The sequence below is a fragment of the Haliotis rubra genome, unplaced genomic scaffold (genome assembly GCF_003918875.1).
Source record: "Haliotis rubra isolate DU_JTF1 unplaced genomic scaffold, ASM391887v1 Scf42, whole genome shotgun sequence".
NCBI classification, from domain to species: Eukaryota; Metazoa; Mollusca; class Gastropoda; order Lepetellida; family Haliotidae; genus Haliotis; species Haliotis rubra.
The window spans coordinates 2642670-2667030 of record NW_025767102.1 but is presented as its reverse complement, the minus strand read 5'-3'; the positions used below and the strand labels follow the sequence as shown (position 1 = coordinate 2667030).

Sequence of the window (24361 nt, the reverse complement as noted above, 5' to 3'; positions counted from 1 at the left end):
GCGTAAAATAAAACTCGCTCACTCTCTAGATGCGAATCACATTTATATCACACAGTACGTCAGCACAGGGAGTATTTTCTCGACAGTATTCTGTGGAACAAGACGAACAAATTACAGCTGAACATCGTCTGGAGCCAGCTAGATATCCTTGGCCGCCGGGTCATTCCGGGACTCACGCTTGTTCCAGTTCCATAGCAAGTACATGCATTAATATATCATGTCTATTCTAGACATGCACTAAGGACTTAATGCTACGTTCCCTACTGTATTACACTATACATTATTTATCTGTTTGACTGCAACATTTATAAAAGGCACACTCATATCAATGTGAAACAATTAATTCTGCCATATTAGTCACTAAGATATTTATATCATTACGACTCAATGCAACATTCAGATAACACAGGCTTTATGCGGAGGAATGGAGGATGGTGCCATCAAATCGAATTTTCCCGCCTATTAGTAAGCTACTTTTCAAATGGTAATAAATATTTCGAAACTTGTTACTAACGTTTTAGTGGCCATGTGAGTATTGGTAAAAAAGGCACATTTAGCATTCACATAAGCATTCACATTTACCCAGTTTGATACACTAAACTGTGTTTGAAACTGTTTCAAAGTGTTTCAAACGGGGACAAAACATTGCTTGATTGATAATGGGGTTTGACGAGCGAAACATCGTATTCACGTTTATAAAGGAGTTGAATTTTCAAAGTAACATAATTCTTAGCTACCATGCAGAGGTTGGATATTGCACAAATGGTCCAAGTGATTGGATTCAATCTTTATGTCTATGGGGTTGAGCATAGTTTGTTTGTTCATTGAATTTCTGTACGTTGTCCACAATATTTATCTGCTATAAATCAGTATTCTTCAATCGCGGCTTCCTTGCATGGAAACTCGTCTCCCTATCGATGAAAGCTACGTGCCATAAATCAATCAAAATGGGCGTGAAATTTCAAAAGCTTCGGTGAGTATCCTTCAGGAATATTTTACCCACCTTGTGTCTACACAACTACTCAGGATACAATCAACATCGTTCAGTAATACTGTATATCAGCTTACGTGGCGTAAAAACATCTGTAATATATATGATCTGTCAGAGAAATGTACGTTGGAATTAGTCCCACGAGTTGACAGTGCTTTCAGCTCTGCCCATTTGTGCTTAGACGGAACCCAGTTGTAAATATGTCAACGACAATGGGAGCTGCTATGGGGCTGGTCCCGGAATATTACGAGTTGGTCACGAATGATATCTTAGCTGGAGCAATGATTACTTTGTATTCAGTGCTATTTGTGCGACATGGGGGATGGAACGATGGCGACCTTTAGCTGTAGACTTTTAGAAGCACAACCTTGAACAATAAGCTGTGAAGCCAAATGACGTAGCAACACATGAATGACATGGTGGGTGTGCGTTTGGTTTGTAAAGTTTAAAATGTCAACGGTTCTGCAAACATAACTATTAAAGCAAAGTCATGCTTTGGATGTTTCGAAAAACAAGGCTACATTCCAATTCTTTTAAATGTAATATTTTTCCAAATCCTCTTTTTTCATAAAGCGAACTTGTATTTTGTGACATGTGACATGTTTTATTTGACATTTATGACTGTAGAATGCGACGCAATTATTTTTTTCGGAATCGCTGATAACATTTAAAAGCAAAATAACGCTCTGTAATCTCGAAAATGTCATGTCATTGTAACTGCTGTGTAAGTAGGCTTAGAATTTCCTTTCGTGTCAAGATCTCATTACACAGAAATGCACAGTATGCAAAATCTTTAAGTGTTTCATAATATGGACTATATAAAAATAATTTAAGATCGATATAAATATGGGAGGCTCATTGTTGTATTGTTCATGGAGGCAGAAGCAAGAGTTTGACACATGCAAAAGCTTGCTGCATTATGGGCGGAGTCGATACAGACATCAACAACGTATGTCACGTTTACGACAAACGACAATGGGCGGTGCGCAGTGGGTCTTACATCGTATTCCATCCGGAACTTCCGGATCAGCCCAAGGTCATGGAACATCCGCACAGCTGCCAGTACCATCTCATCCCGGTTGAGGGAGAAGTCATTGAAGTTTAGATCCCCAAGCCGCCATTCAAATTCCTCTGGTATTTTCTGTGCCTTATTAGTACATAAAACATATTTTAATTGAGTCATCAAATTGCATTTGTATTCGAACATATTGGCGTTTAATATTTCTTTCCAGATGTATCTACATCAATACTCAACGATGTGTAAGACTTAAGTAAGTGAGTGAGTATAGTTTTACGCCGGTTTCAGCAATATTCCAGCAATATCACGGCGGGGGACACCGCAAATGGGCTTCACATATTGTACCAATGAAAGGAATCGAACCGGGGTCTTCGGCGTGACGAACGAACGCTTTAACCACAAGGCTACCCCATCGCGGACAAATTGTTACATCGCTGAACACTGTCGCAGTTTAGTGTTAAATATATTCACTCATGTTCTTGCAACTATAATTACTTACTTTGATTTCAGTGACTTCATCTGATGATACGCCAGCATGGTAGGACAATGTCTGAAAGCCAAATAGGCGGGGTAAACGTTTACAAGTCAACACAGCACATTCAATAACAAAATAAAAAATGAATATTTAAATAGAACAATATCCAAGGCCTGTAAGTGTTGTAATCGTGCTACAACATTGTTACATACGTCAATGAATCAGTGTATACACGAGGGGGGATATTCTGCATTATTCCCATTTTATATCATTACAAATGTCATAATGGTATTTGGGTCCGCGAGAACAAATTGACATTAAATTGACAAATTCTGTTTGACAATTGTTAGCACACACGTGTCATTTTAAATTGTACCATGTCATGGCAGAATATATACATGCTTATACACTTCTTCCCAGAGTGGTTTTACTGTTAAAGGAATCAGTACAGCATCTGACACCTTTTGCTTAATCTCTCACAAAAGTAAAACAGAATTTAACTTGTCAGAACTCAATAAAGACGTCACCGTAATATTTCATAAAGTGAGATAAGAAATAGACAACACTCGAACTTCATTCTCATATGTCTGTCAAGTATAGAACAACTGCTTCTGAAGCGCCAGATCATTAACAGTTACAATACGATACCATCTAGATTTGTTCCTATTGCCTTACGATTAATGGGGCAACGCTACACCAAAGTGGACAACTCATCAAAACTTGTGGCTTAAGGACCAGTTTTAATTAAGACATGACAATATAGTTTTATTACCGTAAGAAGCACTACTAACATATTCATTTACCATTGTATTAGTCATTAAACCAAAAAGGTATTATGAAACGTAAATTAGCATATTGGTATACTTTGATCTTGAATCATGAAACTGTGGCTGTGATACAAACGTAATCTTCAAGCACTTTACTTATACAAATGGCACAACTTCAAGGTTATACATGGCTGTGCCACTAACATAAACTTCAAGTATCGTACAAAGACATACCTCCAGGGCAACTGCTTGTCTGGCAGCTGATAAGGACACCTCCTCGTACAGCAAGCAGTTATGGATTCCCAGACCACAGAAAATGGAGAAAGCCTGAGGAAAACATTTAGTCGTCTCAAACATAATTAGTATTGTTTGCATAAAATACATATAAATTCCAACGGTGAAGAGGGAAGTTGTTTGAATCTATTAATGATATCTTCGTGCAGTACATGCGAGATAGTACAGACGTATTGCCATGTTGGAAATATCAACACAGAAAACTGATGTCTGCCATTTGTAACGCTTGAAGGATTTGTCTAGCAATATGTCGAATAGACATTCGACGTTGTCGTTATTAGATGTGGAAAATTCGCCATATCCGGACAGATAGAACAAGGGATGCAGGTGTATATTTGACGCATCGCGGACAGATGTATAAATATATCTAAATATGACTGTCCATACAAATTGGAAAAGTCTCATAGGACTGGTTATACACAGAGAGTTCATATTGTATAAACAGTCAAACACCGAAAATTGATGTGTCAATATTATGGTTTTCTCTTTAGTCTGTGTTTTTATTTAGTTATCATTTTCGGTTCTGTCGAAGTATTAAGGTCCTTTGAGCTTCGACACAGCCGTGTGTGACTGTACATATATGTACACATAGTGTCACACACTTCTGTTACATATTTAATGAAGAACTCAAAAAGTTTCGCATGCATGTACAAACCTCAAACAGTTGATCATCAGGGTCGTCAAAAGGCAGTCCATCTGTTCTGTTGACAACTTGAGCTACACCTGTGTAGACATCAAATGGTCATAATAGTGTAAGTGCAATGGGTCATATCATCATGGTTGGCAGTTAAATAGTAGTAAGCAGCAGTCAGTGCAATGACCCATGTAATCAGATACAATACAGATTGATAGTACCATTAGAGCTATGACCATTTCTATTAGCATTCACCCATATAGATAACAGCAGTCGAAATATTTTCGATGATCATAAGAAATCTATTGAAAACATAGCCCACTGTACGTTTTGATTATACCATACGCCTATGGTTACCAATTACAAAGAGTGGTGAGGGGAATCCTGTCCATCGTTGTAGCCATCACAAACACATGCAAATGCAAGGCAATTTTACGCTTAATAACACGTGTAACAAATCAAAGCAGAGAAATGCATCTGATATAATTTTTGTGACTAATGCGTCCAATTTGGATAAGTGCAATAACCAAACCCCATTTAACATCCCCAGATAATAACATTATACAGATCGAGTATCCTTTTACAACGAGGAAAATATAACGTTACCTATGATTTGATAGTTTTTGTCTCTGATCGGCTTACACAAAATACTTCTTGTGTGGAAGCCACTCACTTTGTCAATCTGAAAAGAAATACAATGATCATTTTCGACTAACGGCTAAATGAGCTATGCAATATATAAAGCTTTAAAATGAAACACAAGAACATTATTTATCACAATCGATCGATTGTTCATTACGAATGCTCATGGACTACATGCTGGCATAGACACATCGGCGTAAAGTGATATTATAAAACCCACGAGGTTTGATAAATACTTCACATAACTATTACTCACACTGACATATATAGGCTAGAAGCCTTGAGAAGTATGGCAAAAGCAATGATAAAAGCTTTCAGATTCGTGAGGAGCAAAAATTCGTTCTGATATATGCTCACGGCCACTCAGATACTTCAATAACCTGGTGAAAGAAAGGACACTTAGTGAGATAACTCTGCCGTAAATTATTTGTTTCGGGATTTATAGACTTTACATTTTTTGGTAATAATTTGTGAGGAAAATATGCCAACACGAGGGAGGATATTCTGTATTATCCCTATTTTATGTTATTAAAAATGTCATAATAGAATTTGGGTCCGGAGACCAAATCATCTTAATTGACAAATTCTGTCGTAGTTTTATAACAGTTTTAGGACATACGTGTCACTTTGAATTGTACCATTTCACGGCAGTATTTATACGTGGTTATACACTTCTTGCCAGAGTGGTTTTACTGTTACAGGGATCATCCCAGCATCTGACATCATTTGCTGATTCTCCCACAAAAGTCAAAGCAAATTTAACTTGACAGAACTCAATAAAGACGTCGCCCTAATATTTCATAGAAGGGAATAAGAATTAGACAACACCGACATTCTGATACCGATCATCTCTTTTCTGCAAGGCAGCGTGTTCTATCCTATCAACATGTCTGTCGACTTTCATTGTCTTTCACAGTGGACATTACGCTAATGGAACTGATTTGTTTTACACAATACATGGCCAGGTTGGTTATAAATAAATTATGTGTGGGCGTCTGGCATTTGACATGTAGTGATCGGTAATGTAGGTGCCATGAACATGATAGGTGAAATGAGCATTTGTACGACACAAATATGTGATCGTATGTTTATAGTTTAGTTTAGTAGTTTATTACAGTGTCATGTGTTACATGGTACAAGACATGCACAGTGATACTATATACTTTCAAGTGTTACACACACAATATGCTAAAACAAAGCGCCTTTGAGCAGCTGAGCTGAGCTGGATATCGGCGCTATACAAATGTTAGTATGTATGTATGTATGTATGTATGTATGTATGTATGTATGTATGTATGTATGTATGTATGTATGTATGTATGTATGTATGTATGTATGTATGTATACAAACATACATACACACACACACACACACACACACACACACGCACACATACACACACACACACACACATACATACATACATACATACATACATACATACATACATACATACATACATACATACATACATACATACATACATACATACATATATTACAATATAAAAAACATGTTTTATAATTACTGGATACCTTGCAGCCTTTTATTATACATCTTATGGATGCATCTTGCCAGTTCAGATTGGATGCATTCAGTGACCATCAACCATTTATATTTATCATTCTCAGATAAACCACAAAAATTGGTGAAATAAGTATTACATATATCAAATAAATAATTCCTTAAACAGTAGTAGTAAGATGATCATAGTTTTCTCCTCAATAGCTTGTGTAAGTGTTCGCAACAGGCCGGAGGGTTAAACATGGAGGGAGGCGGGGACAACCCAACAATGTAATGTACATATATGAAGTATGTTTCCATATATGAGAGTACACTGAGGCCAAAAACACGACCAGACTCCAATGTTGTACATTGCTATAACACCCCGTGATCCGGGTTAGAATAAGTCTTCAGGAACCCATGTCTGTCGTAAGAAGCGACTAACGGGATCGGGTGATCAGGCTCGCTGACTTTATGGTTACATGTTATCTTATCCCAATTGCGTAGATTGATCATTGGGATGTGACTCAACGATTTATATGATTAAGATTCGATTATATACAGACCTCAAATGGTAGGATTATTGCTAAAGGCGGTGTTACAAAACACAAAGAAACTATAGATACAAAAAGACAAACAGGTATATAGATCACAATAACCTTATATAATACGAATTAGTGAAAAATGAAATAGAGTGATGTGATAACTTTGCTTTTTTAATCTATGATGTTAACTTTGCTTTGAACATAGCGCAATTTAAACACAGGGCGAAACACATTGGGGGATTTACGCAGAACAACGCAATGTAAACACAGGGAGAAACACACTGAGGGATTTACGCAGAACAGCGCAATTCAACACAGGGAGAAACACACTGAGGATTTATGCAAGAGCAGCGCAATTAACACAGGGAGAAAACACAGCGCAATTCAACACAGGGAGAGACACACTGGGATTTACATAGAACAGCGCAATTAACACAGGGAGAAACAACACACTGGGAATATTACACAGAACAGCGCAAATAACTCAGAGGGAGAAACACTGGGGTATTACGCAGAACAGCGCAAATAACTCAGAGGGAGAAACACACCGGGGTATTACGCAGAACAGCACAAATAACACAGGGAGAAACACACTGGAGGTATTACGTTGAACAGCACAAATAACACAGGGAGAAACACACTGGAGGTATTACGTTGAACAGCACAAATAACACAGGGAGAAACACACTGGAGGTATTACGTTGAACAGCACAAATAACACAGGGAGAAACCCACTGGAGGTATTACGTTGAACAGCACAAATAACACAGGGAGAAACACACTGGAGGTATTACGTTGAACAGCACAAATAACACAGGGAAAAACACTGGAGGTATTACGTTGAACAGCACAAATAACACAGGGAGAAACACACTGGGGTATTACGCAGAACAGTGCAATTAACACAGGGAGAAACACATGTTTATACAATCGAAACATGTACAGGATCTACATGATGTATTTGTTTAATGTTAACAGCAAGTTGGGTAATGCCCATTATTATGATATGGGTGGTAGAACTGGCCATTATAATTATTGTAGGCGATATGAGGTGTAGGCGATATGAGGGCAAACCCTGGGGATTTACGTAGAACAGCGCAGTTAACACAGGGAGAAACACAGTGGGAGTATTACGCAGAACACACTTCAATCTCTCGTTGTACAAACTCATCATCATACCTCTGGATCAAATCGAGCGTCTTGGTAGGCGTCAGCAATGTTGATTGTGTCGCCAGTAATGAGAACCAGTTCAGCGATCTTGTTTCCGAGTTTGAGATCAGAACAGCTTTCAGCACTGAAATATAGGTGGAAATGCTGACTTATTTGATGTCTTGAAGGATGACAGTATTGATTATTAAACTGGACCGACGGGTTAATTTCGGACAACACTTAGTTATTTATAGTTGTGGTAATGTCTGTACATGACATGCAAAGGCAGTCGATAGACCGCGCGGAGGAAGATCAAGTTCTAATTATTTTCTAACTATTTTCTTGTCATACAAGCATAGGTACCTATCACAAGACATGTACCTCCTCACCACGCTCATGCACATGGGGTCATACACAAAACCATCCCCAAAGTTAATCACGGTGCGAGTGTCTGTGCGTGTGTAGACCGCCTCCGTGGTGTAGTGGTTCGATCCCCGACCGCGTCATATCAAAAGACGTTAAAATATGGTACTTGTTGGTCCCTGCCTGGCGCTTGGCATTAATGGGTACAACAAGGACTGGTCGGCTCGGAGTCAGTATAATGTGTCTGAGTGGGGTATTCATGCTTCACTGCGGCATGGTATCTCACTGGGCTAGCACTATAAAACCAACTTCAGTCTGGGCTAGTACAAGCAACCGCACATACACATACACACGCATGCACGTCGTCATATGAGCGACATATTCTCAAGCACGACGTTAAACCCAATTTCACCTCACCTCACCTGTTCGTGTGTGCCTGTGTGTTGGCGCAGTGTTTCAACTCTATGAGGTCGACACATAATCAAGCCTGGACTACCCAATGGTTGATATTATGAGCAACGATCCATGAAGTCGGGGTACGACGACACACTATCGCTTAAACCATCGACCCTGACTACCTGAGCCATGTAGTCGTTTGATGCAACCAGCATAAGTTGAGGACCCAGCAAACCCGGAATCCCTAACGCGAATTTCAAGGTGGCATATGACGAAAGGTAATAGTCAATGTTTTATGTTCACAGACAAATAAATTGAAAGGCATATGTTAAAATTGAAAATAACAACAGTTAAGAAACACCACATGCAGTTGTACTTTAAAGGTCCCAAAACAGGAAAGATTGTGATACAGCGAAGCAAGCTGATGGTGATGGACAAGACATACATGTATAATCACAAGCAGGGCTTCATGGTCCTGAAATGTAGTTCAGCGGCATCGGGACTCCGTTTGATAAAGCGATTGTACCGTTAGGACTGTCGGAACAGATCTGACTTGCAATTGGTTCGTTTACAGAGCGGTCGCAGGGTTACTGCTGACGTAAGTGTTTTAACCGAGATTCGAATGGGCTCCTTTTGACAAGGAGGTCGAAATGCTATGGCTGGTGTAACACCCACGCTCTAACATAAACTTGCGGTAGCCGTGACCACGAGTGGTTTCCGATACGATCTTACCGATGCTGGTGGCCCGCCTGTATCTAAGGCTTACGATAGTCTTCAAGTTAACATTATTTCATATAAAGGATCGATTGCTATGACGGTTGTCTCATCTACTATAACTCATAAAAGTTCTAATTAATTGTGTGGGGCGGTGGGGTAGCGTAGTGGTTAAAGCGTTCGTTCGTCACGCCGAAGACCCGGGTTCGATTCCCCACATGGGTACAATATGTGAAGCCCATTTGTGGTGTCCCCTCCGTGATATAGCTGGAATATTGCTAAAAGCGGCGTACAACTAAACTCACTCACTCACTCTAATTAATTGTGGTAAGTGGCATTTATGGAGTAGATGCCTCGTAAAATCGGTTTCACTAGACTACTGCATTTTATCCGTAAAACACATTTTATCAGTGTAAGGTGAAACAGTTATGAACTAACATTGCCGCTTGGCAGCTTTTCACATAATTACAGACTCGGATATGTCAAGAATATTCACTAATAAAGTTGCATGCTTCATAGCCCCGTTCCACAAAGCGACACCTAAACAGAAACTACAACTCTGGGATGGCTCCTTCAGCCTGTGTCACCTTGGCTTGTGTGACCAATCGAAATAAACTCACATTCACAAATTACTTGTTACAGTCTGGGATAGGGCTGCAGTACCACAACGAACAATTTGTGAAACAAGTCCCTGTGTCATGAATGGAGAGCGAGCGCACAATCCATGAGATAAGTCCATCGATAACTGTTCGCTTTGCAGAACAGGGCCATGAAGGATTAGAGTGATATACATCACCGAATCTCTTTACCTGGAGAAGGTATTTGCTTGACTGTCTCCGCTGTTGGGCTTTAGGAACATCTTGCGTCTGAGGGTGCAACCACAGGAAGATGTGCAGATAGAACAGAGCCATTTAGTGCATACATGACGTCAAACACGAGAAGTAGTTTTACAGTTACAATCATCATTCGCGCACATGTCTTACTTAGGCATACAGATTTAACACACACATAAATCGCACAACACTCAACGAGGAAACAGGCAAGCGTCGTTTGGGGTAATGGAAAGCAAGAGTTGAAAATGATACCTTTGAGAATGATATTAAAGTGTGTGTAATGTTTTAAATACACTTGAGGTAAGACAGAACCTTATTATATCAGGGCGTATTTGAACGTATTCAAAGGTGATGCATAATGCATATATTACACAATTAACTGACAATTTGATATTGGACATATTGTTTCACAATATTCATAGATATGTTAATTACAATGTTCGCCATAGAATAGTCAATCGCGATTATCTTCAGAATCCATTGGCTGTGTAGGACAATAAAACAGAAGAATATTATATGAATAGTTTACTGATCAGTGATAAGGTAACGGGTTATTTCACCCCAAACACGTTGACCCCTGCACAGTTTCACCCCAGGCTGTCTTACCCGGGTTGTTTCCCCCCACTAAGAGGCTGTGTCACCCCAGCATATAATAATTATTATTATCACCTATAAAATTGTTTCAATATTTTATTCATCTATGTATAGTGTCGAAATAGCATATTCAGATTGTTTGAATAATTGTATCAGTTCATATTGGCTGTGTTGGATCGGCTGAAGTCCTTCACTTACTCTCTTTTGCAGCTGAGACAGATCTCCAAACATGCAGTCGCCAATGCAAGTGTAATATCTAACTCAATGTTGACTTACCTAAATGTTCAGTTAGGTTTTAAGCGTGATGAAAAAAGATGAGAAGAGATGAGATGAGATGAGATGAGATGAGATGAGATGAGATGAGATATAAGCAAAAGTCCTATGTGCCATCTCAACAAGGACACAGTAGCAGAACTTACCTGATTGTTGTAAAAACAATGGCTTATTAGGAATAACAGATTTAAGCATTAATACCATACTCCGTGTATACTCAGTTAGTTGGGTGAAACAACTCTTGATTAGGGGTGAAACAGCTTCTAATATGGGATGAAGTGACCCAGTTTTGATTTGGATGAAACAAGGTCGGTGAAAAAACCCGTGTGAAACTACTTGTGGTGAAACGACCTGGAACCAGTGATAATACCAGGTGTTCGTGACAAGGGTAAGTATGTGCCATTCTACTGGAAGAACCAGTCGCACAATTTGCGTTTGTTTGTTGCCTGCCCTTGAACTCAGAAATGGTCATGTCATACGATGGCGGCCTGTGGTAACAATGCTTGCACCAGCGTCTACAGAATCACCCAATTTTGATGGATGTGACAACCATTACAATTTAAAATACAAAATGCTTCCCGTTCATTCAGAGGAAACGTTCTGATGTTGAAAGCGGCACAATTCGTCGTATACAGTTGCCTCCCTTATATGTACCAGAATCTGTTGCCCGATCGTACATTCGCCCTGATGAAAATCTCAGGTTTCTCGAATCGTGGCTATCCTTCAACATTCAAACATTCAGCTGATTGAACCGAAATACTCTTCCAATGCTTCATTTAGCCCTTGTCATTCTTTTTCATTCGTAATTTACTTCTAACCTCCCATTAATACAATGAAAGGGCATCACTCCACGATTTATTCCCTTCTCTTTTGCGTCATCAATGCAACATCGATGGACTTCTCATTTCACCACGTCCAATGCATTATTGAGAGTTTAACGTTTAGCGACAGTATGAACGTCAAATGACGTCAAATCGTTGATTAGCTATACCAAAATATGGCCGCAGATGACCTTGATCATTGTTTACTGCTGGAGTCAGCTGATAATAATAAAATGAAAATCTGTATATGAGGCCACCATTGATTTCATTCTGTTTTAGTGTCACCAAAGTTGATTCGTGACACTGCACTGTCAAATCGGTTAACTAAAAACATATACAGTTGATCGTTGATTAGCTATACCAAAATATGGCCGCAGATGACCTTGATCATTGTTTACTGCTGGAGTCAGCTGATAATAATAAAATGAAAATCTGTATATGAGGCCACCATTGATTTCATTCTGTTTTAGTGTCACCAAAGTTGATTCGTGTTCAATACCATGGATGTCTAATTTTATCACATACACTGCACTGTATCATTCAGAGTTTAACCGTCCAAACTACATCGCAACGTTTTCATGATGAGAAATCGTCGGTTAACTAAAACATATACATCAAACATGGTTGTGTCGAAGTTGAATACTTCGAGTTTACCTAGGTTCGACACTAACGCAAACTGATGACTAAAGGGAAAACGTTGGTGCCAAACTCTTACAACCTTAAGTTCAACTCACCAACGTTTGACACAACGGGGTTTGAATATACAACAAACTACGGTTATAACGAACTCAAAGGGGTCAACAATTATAGATCGTTATAACGGTAGTTCTCTATGTACATTTCTACTTAACTATGAAGCGAGCGGCCTGGACTGATAAACAGTTCGTAATATTGGTCAGTTCGTTATAAGGGTGTTCGTTATAACTGTAGTTCTCTATGTACATTTCTACTAAACTATGAAGCGAGCGGCCGGGACTGATAAACAGTTCGTAATATCCGTCAGTTCGTTATAAGAGTGTTCGTTATAACGTAGTCTACTGTAGATCACGTTGAACATTATTGAGAAAATGACCGCGTCACTATCACCGAAATGTCAGAGCTGTCTGTCCAGTACCATCAACAGATTGCGTTTGTTTCACCCAGACTATCGCCTCGGTCCTAGCAGCCTAATAAATGATCCCATCTCTCTAACTCACGTACACCATGACCTTGCTGGTGAGGTCATGTGGAGATCAGTCAAAGCAAAGCTTTACAAGAACCAGAGCGATAGAGCTTGAATTATATGCCCAGGAGTGATCTTGTTCAAGAAATTAAATTTCCCAAGGCAGTGTCTATTGAACCGTCACCATATCCCATTTGGCATCCTCACCTTATTGCTGAGTGTCCGTTTCTGAATGGGCAGGCCAAATCGAAGACCTTGTTGAAAGATGTCTGAAAAGATAAGACCCAGAGGGGAAGGTACAACTGATTGGCCTCTCAAATGATTATATCACTGAACAGCTAGACTAGAAAAAAACTAAAATTACATATCCTTTGTTTAATTGAATTGCTCCACAACATACAATTAGGTGTTACCGCAAGCCAAACCGACGTGAACTGATATACCACAGTAACCAGATTCTAATAAAAAAATTAAATAAAAAGAAGTGGCTACATTAAACATGCCTTAGGGACATTTCGGGTCAGCATCACTGGCATCAAACTGAATACATAATTATAAAAGTTTATGTGTTATGGGTTCATTCGCCATTGAACGCCTAACGCCTTTTTAAGTGACATAGCAAATGCACTTGAATCTCTCATCATTGTCAATTTTAATAGAAAAATAAATTCATGTATGATGTTATCTTTGAAGTTAAAAGGCCACAACCCGTATTGAAATTGATGTTTCATGGGAATTATCATTGCAAATATGAAAATGGATAATACAGCCCACTGGACCTGTTACAGTAGCGGAATACTTGTAATAATGGTATTACATGTGGAAGACATGTTCAGATGGGTGACAAGTCTTTCCTATATTTGGAAACTATTCTTCTGGCACTTTCAGACAACGGAATGACTAAAATGAGCCAAAAAGGACAATTGGGTAAGATTCTTGCTAGGTTATTGTTTATGTTTTGCTTGTTTACCAAATTAATCACTCGCGGTCACTTGTGCTTTATTTTCTTGTGTACTATTTTTGGATTTGTCAGTTTAGCAAAGATACACTGACACGACCTATAAATCTTCCCAATTTATATGTATTATGTTTGAAATTAATTGCATATACGTGAACCAGCTATGATTGATCTGTCATATTTCTCAAAACCTGTTTTGGAGAATTTCTTTGCAACATTTTCGTTTGCACAACTCCATAATCAAATGTTTATTTTTATACGTCCCGCAAATGACGCTCATCTGCATTTATTCATGTTCTAACGGAGCCATCGGGGAATAAATGTAAATCACAATTGCAGCTGGCGTAACCGCAATGAATGTTTAATAAACATTTCACTTTAGTTATAGTGCTCCGTAGAGAACCATAATGTGCGTTACGGGGTGTTACGCGGATCAAAAAGCGTCAGCGTATATTATTTACATGACAATTCGGTTACATATTGTTTATCAAAGTTTCCTTAACTGACATTGCGTCCGTGAGTTTCAGTGTTGCTTACTGTGATTATAAAGGTAGAGTAAACCTGAACGTGCATACTATGTAGTCTTGCATGACAGTGGATATGTGAGTGAGTGAGTTTAGTTTTACGCCGCATTCAGCAATATTCCAGCTATATGGCGGCGGTCTGTACATAATCGAGTCTGGACCAGACAGTCCAGTGCTGAACCGCATGAGCATCGATCTACGCAATTGGAACCGATGACATGTGTCAACCAAGTCAGCGAGCTTGACTACCCGATCCCGCTAGTCACCTCTTACGACAAACATGGGTTACTGAAGATTAATTCTAACCCGGATCTTCACGGGTGATGTGTATATGTGACACGTGATGAGTGAGTATGGTTTTAAGCTGCTTTTAGCAATAGTCCAGATTGTACCCACGAGGTGAATCACCCCGGTGTTCGGCGTGACGGGAGAACGCTTTAACTCTCAGGCTAACCGCCCTGACATATGATGATGATTATTATGATTCTGCTATGTTAGAAGCAAATGAGGATGAAATCCTAAATAGTGTGGCCCAAGATACGTCTAAGGTAACGATTATCATCCAAATCCATCGTCACTTGGGGTGTTTTTTCCGTATTAAACTGACTCACAGTGATGTCACTAGAATACTGACACATTGCCGCTAACACATTCTAAAGTACATGCACAACGTAAACAAGGTGTATACACAACGTATGAACATTCCAGTCATTCAGCAAGGCTAACAATACTCGGAAAGAATAGGAAAAGATGCATTTGTCTAAACATCTAATATACACATAAACAGGGGAAAAGTCAGAAATGTGCTCCCAATGGAAAAGATTACTGTCAAAACCTTCACTACGTATTTTTACATCATACTATTATGTATTTATCACTGAACCCCAAATCAGTGTGTTTTCAAATACAATGTCCATGGAGAAACCATTTGAGAACTTCTGAATGTTTATAAAAGCGTTCATAGCAGGAAGAATAAGATGTTAACAAATGTTATCAAGATTATGGTTGATGGATTCTCTTTATGTCTTCCCCAAATCGTCCGTGTTGCCTAATGAGCTATGAGCAACGTATTAGCAATATTGCAGCGGCCATACCAGCCATGGGCTTCACACATTGTACCCATCTGGAGAATCGAATCCGATCTTCGGCGTGACGAGCGAATACTTTAACCTTTAACCAATCCTTCGCCCCATTTTCCTTTATGAACTCTGAATATATAACATATACTTGCTTCCAAATACCACCCAAACAAGAAATGCACCATAGATGCAACGTAAACCTCAGTAGCATTCTGAAATCCTCAATTAAATACGCTTGTGGGTGCTAATTAAAGGGGCACTGTGGTGAAATATCTACCGACCAGGAGTTACCAGGTTCCAATAATAAGCTATGACCAAATGAAGCATAGGTGAAGAGAATGCAGAAAGTCGGACATACGGAAGAACCGACCTCGGTAGTTCCATCCCTGAGCAGCACCGAACATCTCTCACATTTTAGCAGTGTTTGTGCCCTCTGCATAATCTTCAGAATGACGTTCTCGAGGGAGGTTTGGTCTTCGCAGAGAGCGTGGACTACTTCCAGCAGTGCCTAGGAATATGAAAAACAGAGTAATCAATAGCCCCAGCATACCGTCCGGCATACAAAGATTCAGATAAATAAAATGTTAAATATTTTAACGAAGGAGGGGTGTAACACGAAGCGTATGGGTGTAATTACAAATGTAACTTCAATGATGATATAACCTATATAACCTATAACGGTGTCCCCATATGTTACAAGGGAGCTGTTATGACACTGACATACCTATACTGAACACTAAAATAAACGCGAAACATCCTCATTCTTTGTTGCAGACATTCAGCATGCCTTTAAACTAATTATGGCCTCCAGGAAAGGTGTTACGCAACATATAGCTCCAACGAGACCCCACGCAGTGAACGAGCGAAGTTAGCACGTAAACATCGGCAAATGCATCGTTGCCACCTACGAGGACGCCAATAATCATTTCAACCAAACACCGTGATGCGTCGTTTTACAGACAGGGCGCCCATCAAGAAATCCAGTGTAGACTTAACGTCATTTTTATCAATGAGCTCAAACCAAATCAAATGGCGTCAACAAATATTTGTTTATACTATGTGCGGTTCTTTTACATTTATGGTGGTCTGTTGCATGTAGGTTCATTGTTCCACATTAGGTTCCGTGAAAGATCACCACGGCCTGAAAGAGTTCGAACCTGGATCGGACAAACCATGGTAATGTACCATTCACAATCAGATGCACCTGTGATCATTACTGTTCTTACTTTTCACAGCTGTTACGGCAAGTATATATTTGGTACCTCCTTTGGTATTATGTACATTCTGTGGTTACAATAACACCTAAAGCGAAGTGCCCGCTGAATGCAGTGAACCTATGCAGGTAAATACGAATAAATGATATTAATGCATGACACTTGAATGAATGAGTGAGTGAGTATGGTTTTGCGCCGCTTTTAGCAATATTCCAGCAATATCACGGCGGGGACATCAGAAATGGGCTTCACACATTGTAATGGGGAATCGAACCCGGGTCTTCGGTGTGACGAGCGGACGCTTCAACCATTAGGCCACCCCACCGCCCCTATGATACTAGAAAAGTATGCGACTATTGGATTACGGAACGACCATTACAGGAATCGATTGTGGTATTACGCCGCAGACAGTACATCAATATATTACGAGGGTAAATAATAGAATCTGAGCGAACAGTCAGTGAATGGCAATAAATGTATGATAGAAAGCAATATCAAGGTCACTCATTGTAAGAGTCAGGGTCGATATCCATTAAGTGAGTGAGTTGAGTTTAGTTTTACGCCTCACTCAGCAATATTCCAGCTATATGGTTGCAGTCCGTAAATAATCGAGTCTGGACCAGACATTTCAGTGATCAACAGCATGAGCATTGATCTGCGCAACTGGGAACCGATGACATGTGTCAACCAAGCCAGCGAGCCTGACCACCCTGAAGATCAATTCTAATCCGGACCTTCACTGGTCCATTTGCACTAAAAGTTCGTAGCTTTACGACCCATCGTAACTCAATATTTTATCGTTGGCTTACTAATGGCGTGGTGCGTACGCTTTGTGGACATGATCCCTGGTCCCCCATTTTACATGGTTCCTACTATCGCTGGAACCAGGAACCATTTCACCAATAGAGAGAATCTAGTAAAAATCAGCTTGTTCAGCATTTAACATTCCGTCTCAGAGATTGATAATACGATGTTTCGTTGAGATTGACATCCAATGATCGAGGATAAAAATACTAGAGCCTTGAGCATGCACTAGTTGCCTGGATATGTGCGCTATATAAATAGCCTATAATAATAATAATACCTTATTTCGCTCATATTCCTTGGAGTATGCCTCAAATATTTGAGCGTTGTGAATGCCTATTCCACAAAACGTCAGGTACGTTGCCAGCAACTGAAATAAAAATAATGTCCTCATTTAATACCACGCGAACATGATTGTAAACTGACGTTCTAAAAGAAAGTACACACCCGATTCTTTGGTAAAATATTTTCTTTAAAACAGCATTAATATTTAAAAAGTGTTTTGATTTTGCCTGGTCACAAACATTGTGCAAGTGTTTCCAAAACACCACTGATATTGTACCCAATTACAACATTGGTAGCAAAATATTTATGGTTTTAATGGGAATAGTCCCAAAACACAAGGTGTGTACTTTCTTATGTACGTCAGTATATAGCATTACAATTATAGCTGGAAAAACAAAAGACATATTTCGTCGAGCTTCCCAAATTGCACATACGTCTGTGTAAATATTTGATGGCCCACAATCTGGTAATGGAGGCACATATAGTTTATAGTGAAATGGTTAGTCATATTAAGTATCTACTAAACCAACTTGTATGAAATTAAGGAATGCGATATCCCCAAAGAACGGTTGAACTAAAGCGTATACCAGATAATGATTTCATAAGTGACCTGAGTGCTTCTTTAAAGAACTAAACTCAACGCATCGCTGAGGAAATCGTCCCAAGGGTGACGAAGGAAGATTTAAGCAGCGTAGCACTTCAGCCAGTTGACAGTCTCATCTTCATTTCGCCAAATCCCGCGACAATCCCGCGTTGAACACCGACTTTGTGCAGGAAGACGAATTGAGACACAACGATAGCATTTATTCATGAGACTAGGTGATAAGTGGATATTCCCAGGGAACCACATCCATGGCATCTTGAGCGACGTTTACACACGGAGGTTTTGGAGTAATTTGCTTCGGGAAATAACCAAGCCACGAAATCAGGTTTGGAGACTCGCGGTATGCTCAAGAGTACATAGTTATTATTTTCTCTTTTTTTAAAAAACCCAGTGCGAAGATAATGACTCCATGGTGCATTATATTCTATTTCCATGACCTAACTGTACTCTTTCCAATACGCATTTGCTCTAACACATTGCGAAAATAATGACTCCGTGGTACATTATATTCTATTTCCATGACCTAACTGTACTCTTTCCAATACGCATTTGCTCTAACACATTGCGAAAATAATGACTCCGTGGTACATTATATTCTATTTCCATGACCTAACTGTACTCTTTCCAATACGCATTTGCTCTAACACATTGCGAAGATAATGACTCCGTGGTACATTATATTCTATTTCCATGACCTAACTGTACTCTTTCCAATACGCATTTGCTCTAACACATTGCGAAGATAATGACTCCGTGGTACATTATATTCTATTTCCATGACCTAACTGTACTTTAACACATTGCGAAGATAATGACTCCGTACGCATGACCTAACTGTACTCTTTCCAATACGCATTTGCTCTATTGCGAAGATAATATACACTATTTGCGAAGATAACTGACTCCGTGGTACATTATATTCTATTTCCTATGACCTAACTGTACTCTATTTCCAATACTGTACTCTTTCCAATACGCATTTGCTCTAACACATTGCGAAGATAATGACTCCGTGGTACATTATATTCTATTTCCATGACCTAACTGTACTCTTTCCAATACGCATTTGCTCTAACACATTGCGAAGATAATGACTCCGTGGTACATTATATTCTATTTCCATGACCTAACTGTACTCTTTCCAATACGCATTTGCTCTAACACATTGCGAAGATAATGACTCCGTGGTACATTATATTCTATTTCCATGACCTAACTGTACTCTTTCCAATACGCATTTGCATTTGCTCTAACACATTGCGAAGATAATGACTCCGTGGTACATTATATTCTATTTCCATGACCTAACTGTACTCTTTCCAATACGCATTTGCTCTAACACATTGCGAAGATAATGACTCCGTGGTACATTATATTCTATTTCCATGACCTAACTGTACTCTTTCCAATACGCATTTGCTCTAACACATTGCGAAGATAATGACTCCGTGGTACATTATATTCTATTTCCATGACCTAACTGTACCCTTTCCAATACGCATTTGCTCTAACACATTTTAGTATAATCTAAATAGACAGGTCATTTTGTTTAGCTCATGGCTATGTGCTCCTACATGAAAAAGTATCATAGTCTTACAGTCACAGCAATTCGCGAGTACTGTTATGTTATGGCATACATCAATGATATTTGCGTTCAACAGTATTGGTTTAACAGAATCATGTTTTAGTAATCACATTGAGTTCATAGGTAGGAAGATGATTGTGTATACAATACCGCGAAATGTAATTAAGAATAAAATCACAAATAGAAAAGATATTTTGGCGAGCATTGAAGCTTCCCATTTCGACGAAAGTGCTATTAATTGACCGTGTTTTGATATTGTAGTTATTGTCTATGTGAAAGAGAGGCTCATCTTACATTCTCGTCATCTTTGGTGAAGACCTTCTCACTTCCTGTTTTGTTGAGGACCTGAGCCACACCCACGATTTCGTCATCTGCATTTTTGATTGGCTGACACAACAAGGCCTCCGCCCTGTAACCAGTAATTCTTCCGATTTCATCGTTGTAGCGAGGGTCCTGAAACAACAGTTCCATGGCAAATTAGAACAAGAGAATGTGAAACATACTTGAATACAGCAACGCAGATAGTACATGTACCTGTTGAGCATGATGTGATCCCCAATTGCATAGCTTTTGATCTCGCTGTTGGTTATCAGTGGTATGTAATGGTGAAGATCCTTGAGATGAGACAGAACGTGTAACAGTTATACCTAGAATTTCAAAGGTCGGAAAGTCACCGTCAATCTGGGACATTTTCATGCCAGCCATTATAACAAAATCCATCTGTTGTTATGATCAACTTAGTTGAAACCATATAAAGCGTTGTTATAGCACGTTAAAGGTATTGTCCAAATGCATCTCCATATATGACTGACTGACTGACTGAGTTTGGTTTTTACGCCGCTTTTAGCAATATTCCAGCAACATCACGGCGGGGGACACCAGAAAGCATCTCCATATGAAGACACATGTGATCGTTTCCTGTTTCTAATACGATGGAGAAACCATCAAGACACTTCTGCTTGACAATGACAGAGGGACCAACAGCTCAAGTTCCAAACCTCAGACCCGTCAACACCAGACTCAAAGAACACTAGATCCGTCAACAAACTCGACGAGAAATCCTTCATTTCCAAACACAACAGCAAGTACCAAGACCACACTATCACGTGGGTAACTACTAAAGTCCTGTCCGCCAACGACATCAACTGGCGTCAAAGGAAGCCACAAGAGGCCATACACATAGCTAAATTACACCCCTTAAACGCATCATTACCAATCATTGTTAATTAACAAGTGGATTCCCTTGTTAAGTGCCCACCTCTGTTAACTAATTATTTTTGTTGTTTCCACATGTGCATATGTAGCTATCTGCTTCCCAATTTTCATCTAACTGATGAAGGCGTCGGAATGTACCTCAAAACATCGTGTTCGTCATATAACAGAAGCTGACATCCACTAAATTCAACTTCATTTCTAAATGCCATTAAAAGACTTAGCGAGGTTCATGTCGTGTTCTGCTCCTTTGCTTCCAGGTAAACCCCGCTATAATGCATTCCCCCTATATCAGCGAGTAAACAGTCGAGTCTGGACCAGGTAATCTAGTGACTGATGACACGCAAATGAAGTCACCAACCTGACCACTCTCTGTTGCTGGGGACAGTTTCGATCCTATATTGCCAATGGACATATTCAATATCTTTTCATATGCATATCGGGATGTATGTTCTTAGGAACTATTTGAAAAAATATTATTTTGCTTATTTTCCATTTGGGGTATTGTCCCAAATTATCACTGGACTAAAGAGTACATACGTTCATATTTTGTCCCCGAACCTTCCTGTCAAAGCTGAAGTGATTCACGGATGGTACTGTCGTCAAAGGCGCCGATCAGGAATGTTTTTCATGGGCGTCCCAGGAAGCAATGATTGTGGGTTCGAATCCCGGTTTGCCCTTATTATGTTTTTGTTTATGGTTTGTCAGCACCATACCCGTTTACCAAAGTAAATCACGTCTGAATTCTGCATCACTTGAAGTTTTCCTCCCTATCTATGTTGACACATCGATATATACCTGGAATTCCGTTGAAAGTGGTGCTAAACGCAATTCAATCACTCACTCAAACGTTGAAAAAATATACAATTGAACAAATATATTCACTGTTTGTTTGCCCATCTTTGGTTTAAGTTCCTGATATAACAGTTTTGTCTCAATGTAACATGAAAACCCTTGTGTAGATGCAGTCTGCTCGAAAAGTTTCAAAACCAATAAAGCTATGTTAATGATAAGACTTGTTTTCCGAGGTACATCCTTGACCAAACGATGTTGCATTGAACAAATATATTGTGGCAAAAAAGGCCCATTCCACTTACCATTGTGAGTTGAACGAGTTTTTTTTCAATTACATGGTAAAACAATTTTCACGACAAAGGACAATATTTGATCAGCTTTGGGTTACACAGAACCGAAAGTGTCCTCAAGACGTTGTTACTTACTTCTGACAAACAGAGGGTCGATACACAATTCAGCGGATCTGAAACATCACCAGACAATTGAAGTCGTTGAAGGAGAGTTTTAGAACTTTCGTGCTCCCGATAATGTAAATGTGGCTCACGGCAAATAGATATTGACCTTTTTTGAAGTGCAATGCATTTGTCCTTCCGCATTCGTGGTCTTTCAATTAGAAGTTGAACGATGAGTTTGTTGTACCATAAGGCATGTAATCATTGTGTACCCTTAATATCTTTACGTGAAGCAGGAACAGAAGAACCATAATACTTATTGGGGATTCACTTGCGACTACCTCACCGCGAAATATGTTTTCAAAACTAATTCCTTATAATGTACTCTTTAATCCTGTTTGATCATCATAAATTGTGTTCACAAGCTTCTCTTCTTTAAACATTGATTTCATGCAATTTTCACTGATGGCAACTTCTACTTTAATATAATGGTTGCCACTTGCTTTCAGATAAGATTGTTCAACAGCAACTAACCAACACGTGGCATCTCTCATCATGTACCATAGTCTATTGTGAAGCATCTAAAATCACTCAGAGTAAACTGAAATATGCACGCATTTATATGTTGTTATTTTCAGTTAGCAAGCAATCACATAGCACAACCGTTCATGTACATCCAATCGACCAGAACTTGCCTAAAACAACAAATTACAGACTATAATAATGTTGGATTTTCATTCGCGAGTTCAAACTAATATTTAGTACAGGGTCGTTTGCAGGTCAATAACTGTACAACAAAATTAGGGACTTTCAAAACTCTTTAGATCTTATGAGCAGGTGACGGATGTCACATTCAATAGGTTAACGCCGTTTTGTAAAGGGCAAGAAGTGTAATGACGCCTAAAGTGTTGCACAGTGTTGACTTTTACGACATTGGTGAAACTGACAAGCACGAGATAATTGGAGGATCATAGTAAGGTCGAATCTTGGATACGAACCACCAAATCACCCAATCAATGGTGCCACTGACCTGAAAGTGACAAAGAAACACTTTCTTCAATGAAAAGCATGGGTACTTGTATGTTAAGGAACGAGCTACCTTTATTATACAGGTAGTATATATTGTGCATATGAAGATTGCATGGTCGTGCCGATTGATCTGCTTTCATTTTCCTATCGATATGCTTTCATCATTCTCTCGGAAAGTAATCTGAGATCTTCTCTAAGAGTTTTGTGCTTAACTTATGCTTTTGTATTACCTTGATGTGAAGCCCACACATTGAAAGGACAAAATATGAACTTTGTTTTCACACATTGTTCTTCATTTCATATCAAGGCACACTTCCAGAATAGGATACCAACTTACTCAAAAGAAAATGTGGGATATTGTTAATTATGTAACGTAATTCATAATAAATCATATAAATCGCTTCGGATGTCCTTTAGTGGGACTTCTACCCAAAGCGGGTAAGGTCGATAGTACGATCCCCTGTCGCGTTATATCTACAGACGTTAAATGATGGTACTTTTTGTTTCCCTGCATCGGCTTAAAGGGAATAAAACAAGGACTCGTCGACTGTGTCTTATATACACTGAGTCGGTATACTATGTCTCTATGGGTTATCTATGTAATGCTGCTGTATTGTATCGCAGTGGGTAATATCTAACCGGCTTTAGAAAATTAAACGGGAAGTTAAACACCATGTGGCCCACCTAACCTATAATATAAAACCA

At 39.2% G+C, this 24361-nt stretch overlaps 1 protein-coding gene across 4 annotated transcripts in view; it reads right to left on the bottom strand.

Moving 5' to 3' along the window:
* The window catches only part of LOC124288543 (dual 3',5'-cyclic-AMP and -GMP phosphodiesterase 11A-like), an 89035-nt gene that overhangs the window by 15289 nt on the left and 49385 nt on the right, over positions 1 to 24361 (bottom strand). The window contains exons 2-12 of one of the 4 annotated variants that reach the window (XM_046725087.1): positions 20523 to 20681; positions 18035 to 18124; positions 16095 to 16244; positions 13383 to 13444; positions 10302 to 10358; positions 8050 to 8164; positions 4786 to 4861; positions 4201 to 4268; positions 3486 to 3578; positions 2509 to 2559; positions 1992 to 2138 (exon numbers count right to left, since the gene is read on the bottom strand). In XM_046725087.1, coding sequence (XP_046581043.1) covers positions 1992 to 2138; positions 2509 to 2559; positions 3486 to 3578; positions 4201 to 4268; positions 4786 to 4861; positions 8050 to 8164; positions 10302 to 10358; positions 13383 to 13444; positions 16095 to 16244; positions 18035 to 18124; positions 20523 to 20681 — 1068 coding nt within the window. The remainder of the gene's footprint in view (positions 1 to 1991; positions 2139 to 2508; positions 2560 to 3485; positions 3579 to 4200; positions 4269 to 4785; positions 4862 to 8049; positions 8165 to 10301; positions 10359 to 13382; positions 13445 to 16094; positions 16245 to 18034; positions 18125 to 20522; positions 20682 to 24361) is intronic. The other 3 variants (XM_046725089.1, XM_046725090.1, XM_046725091.1) reach the window with 3 other exon arrangements.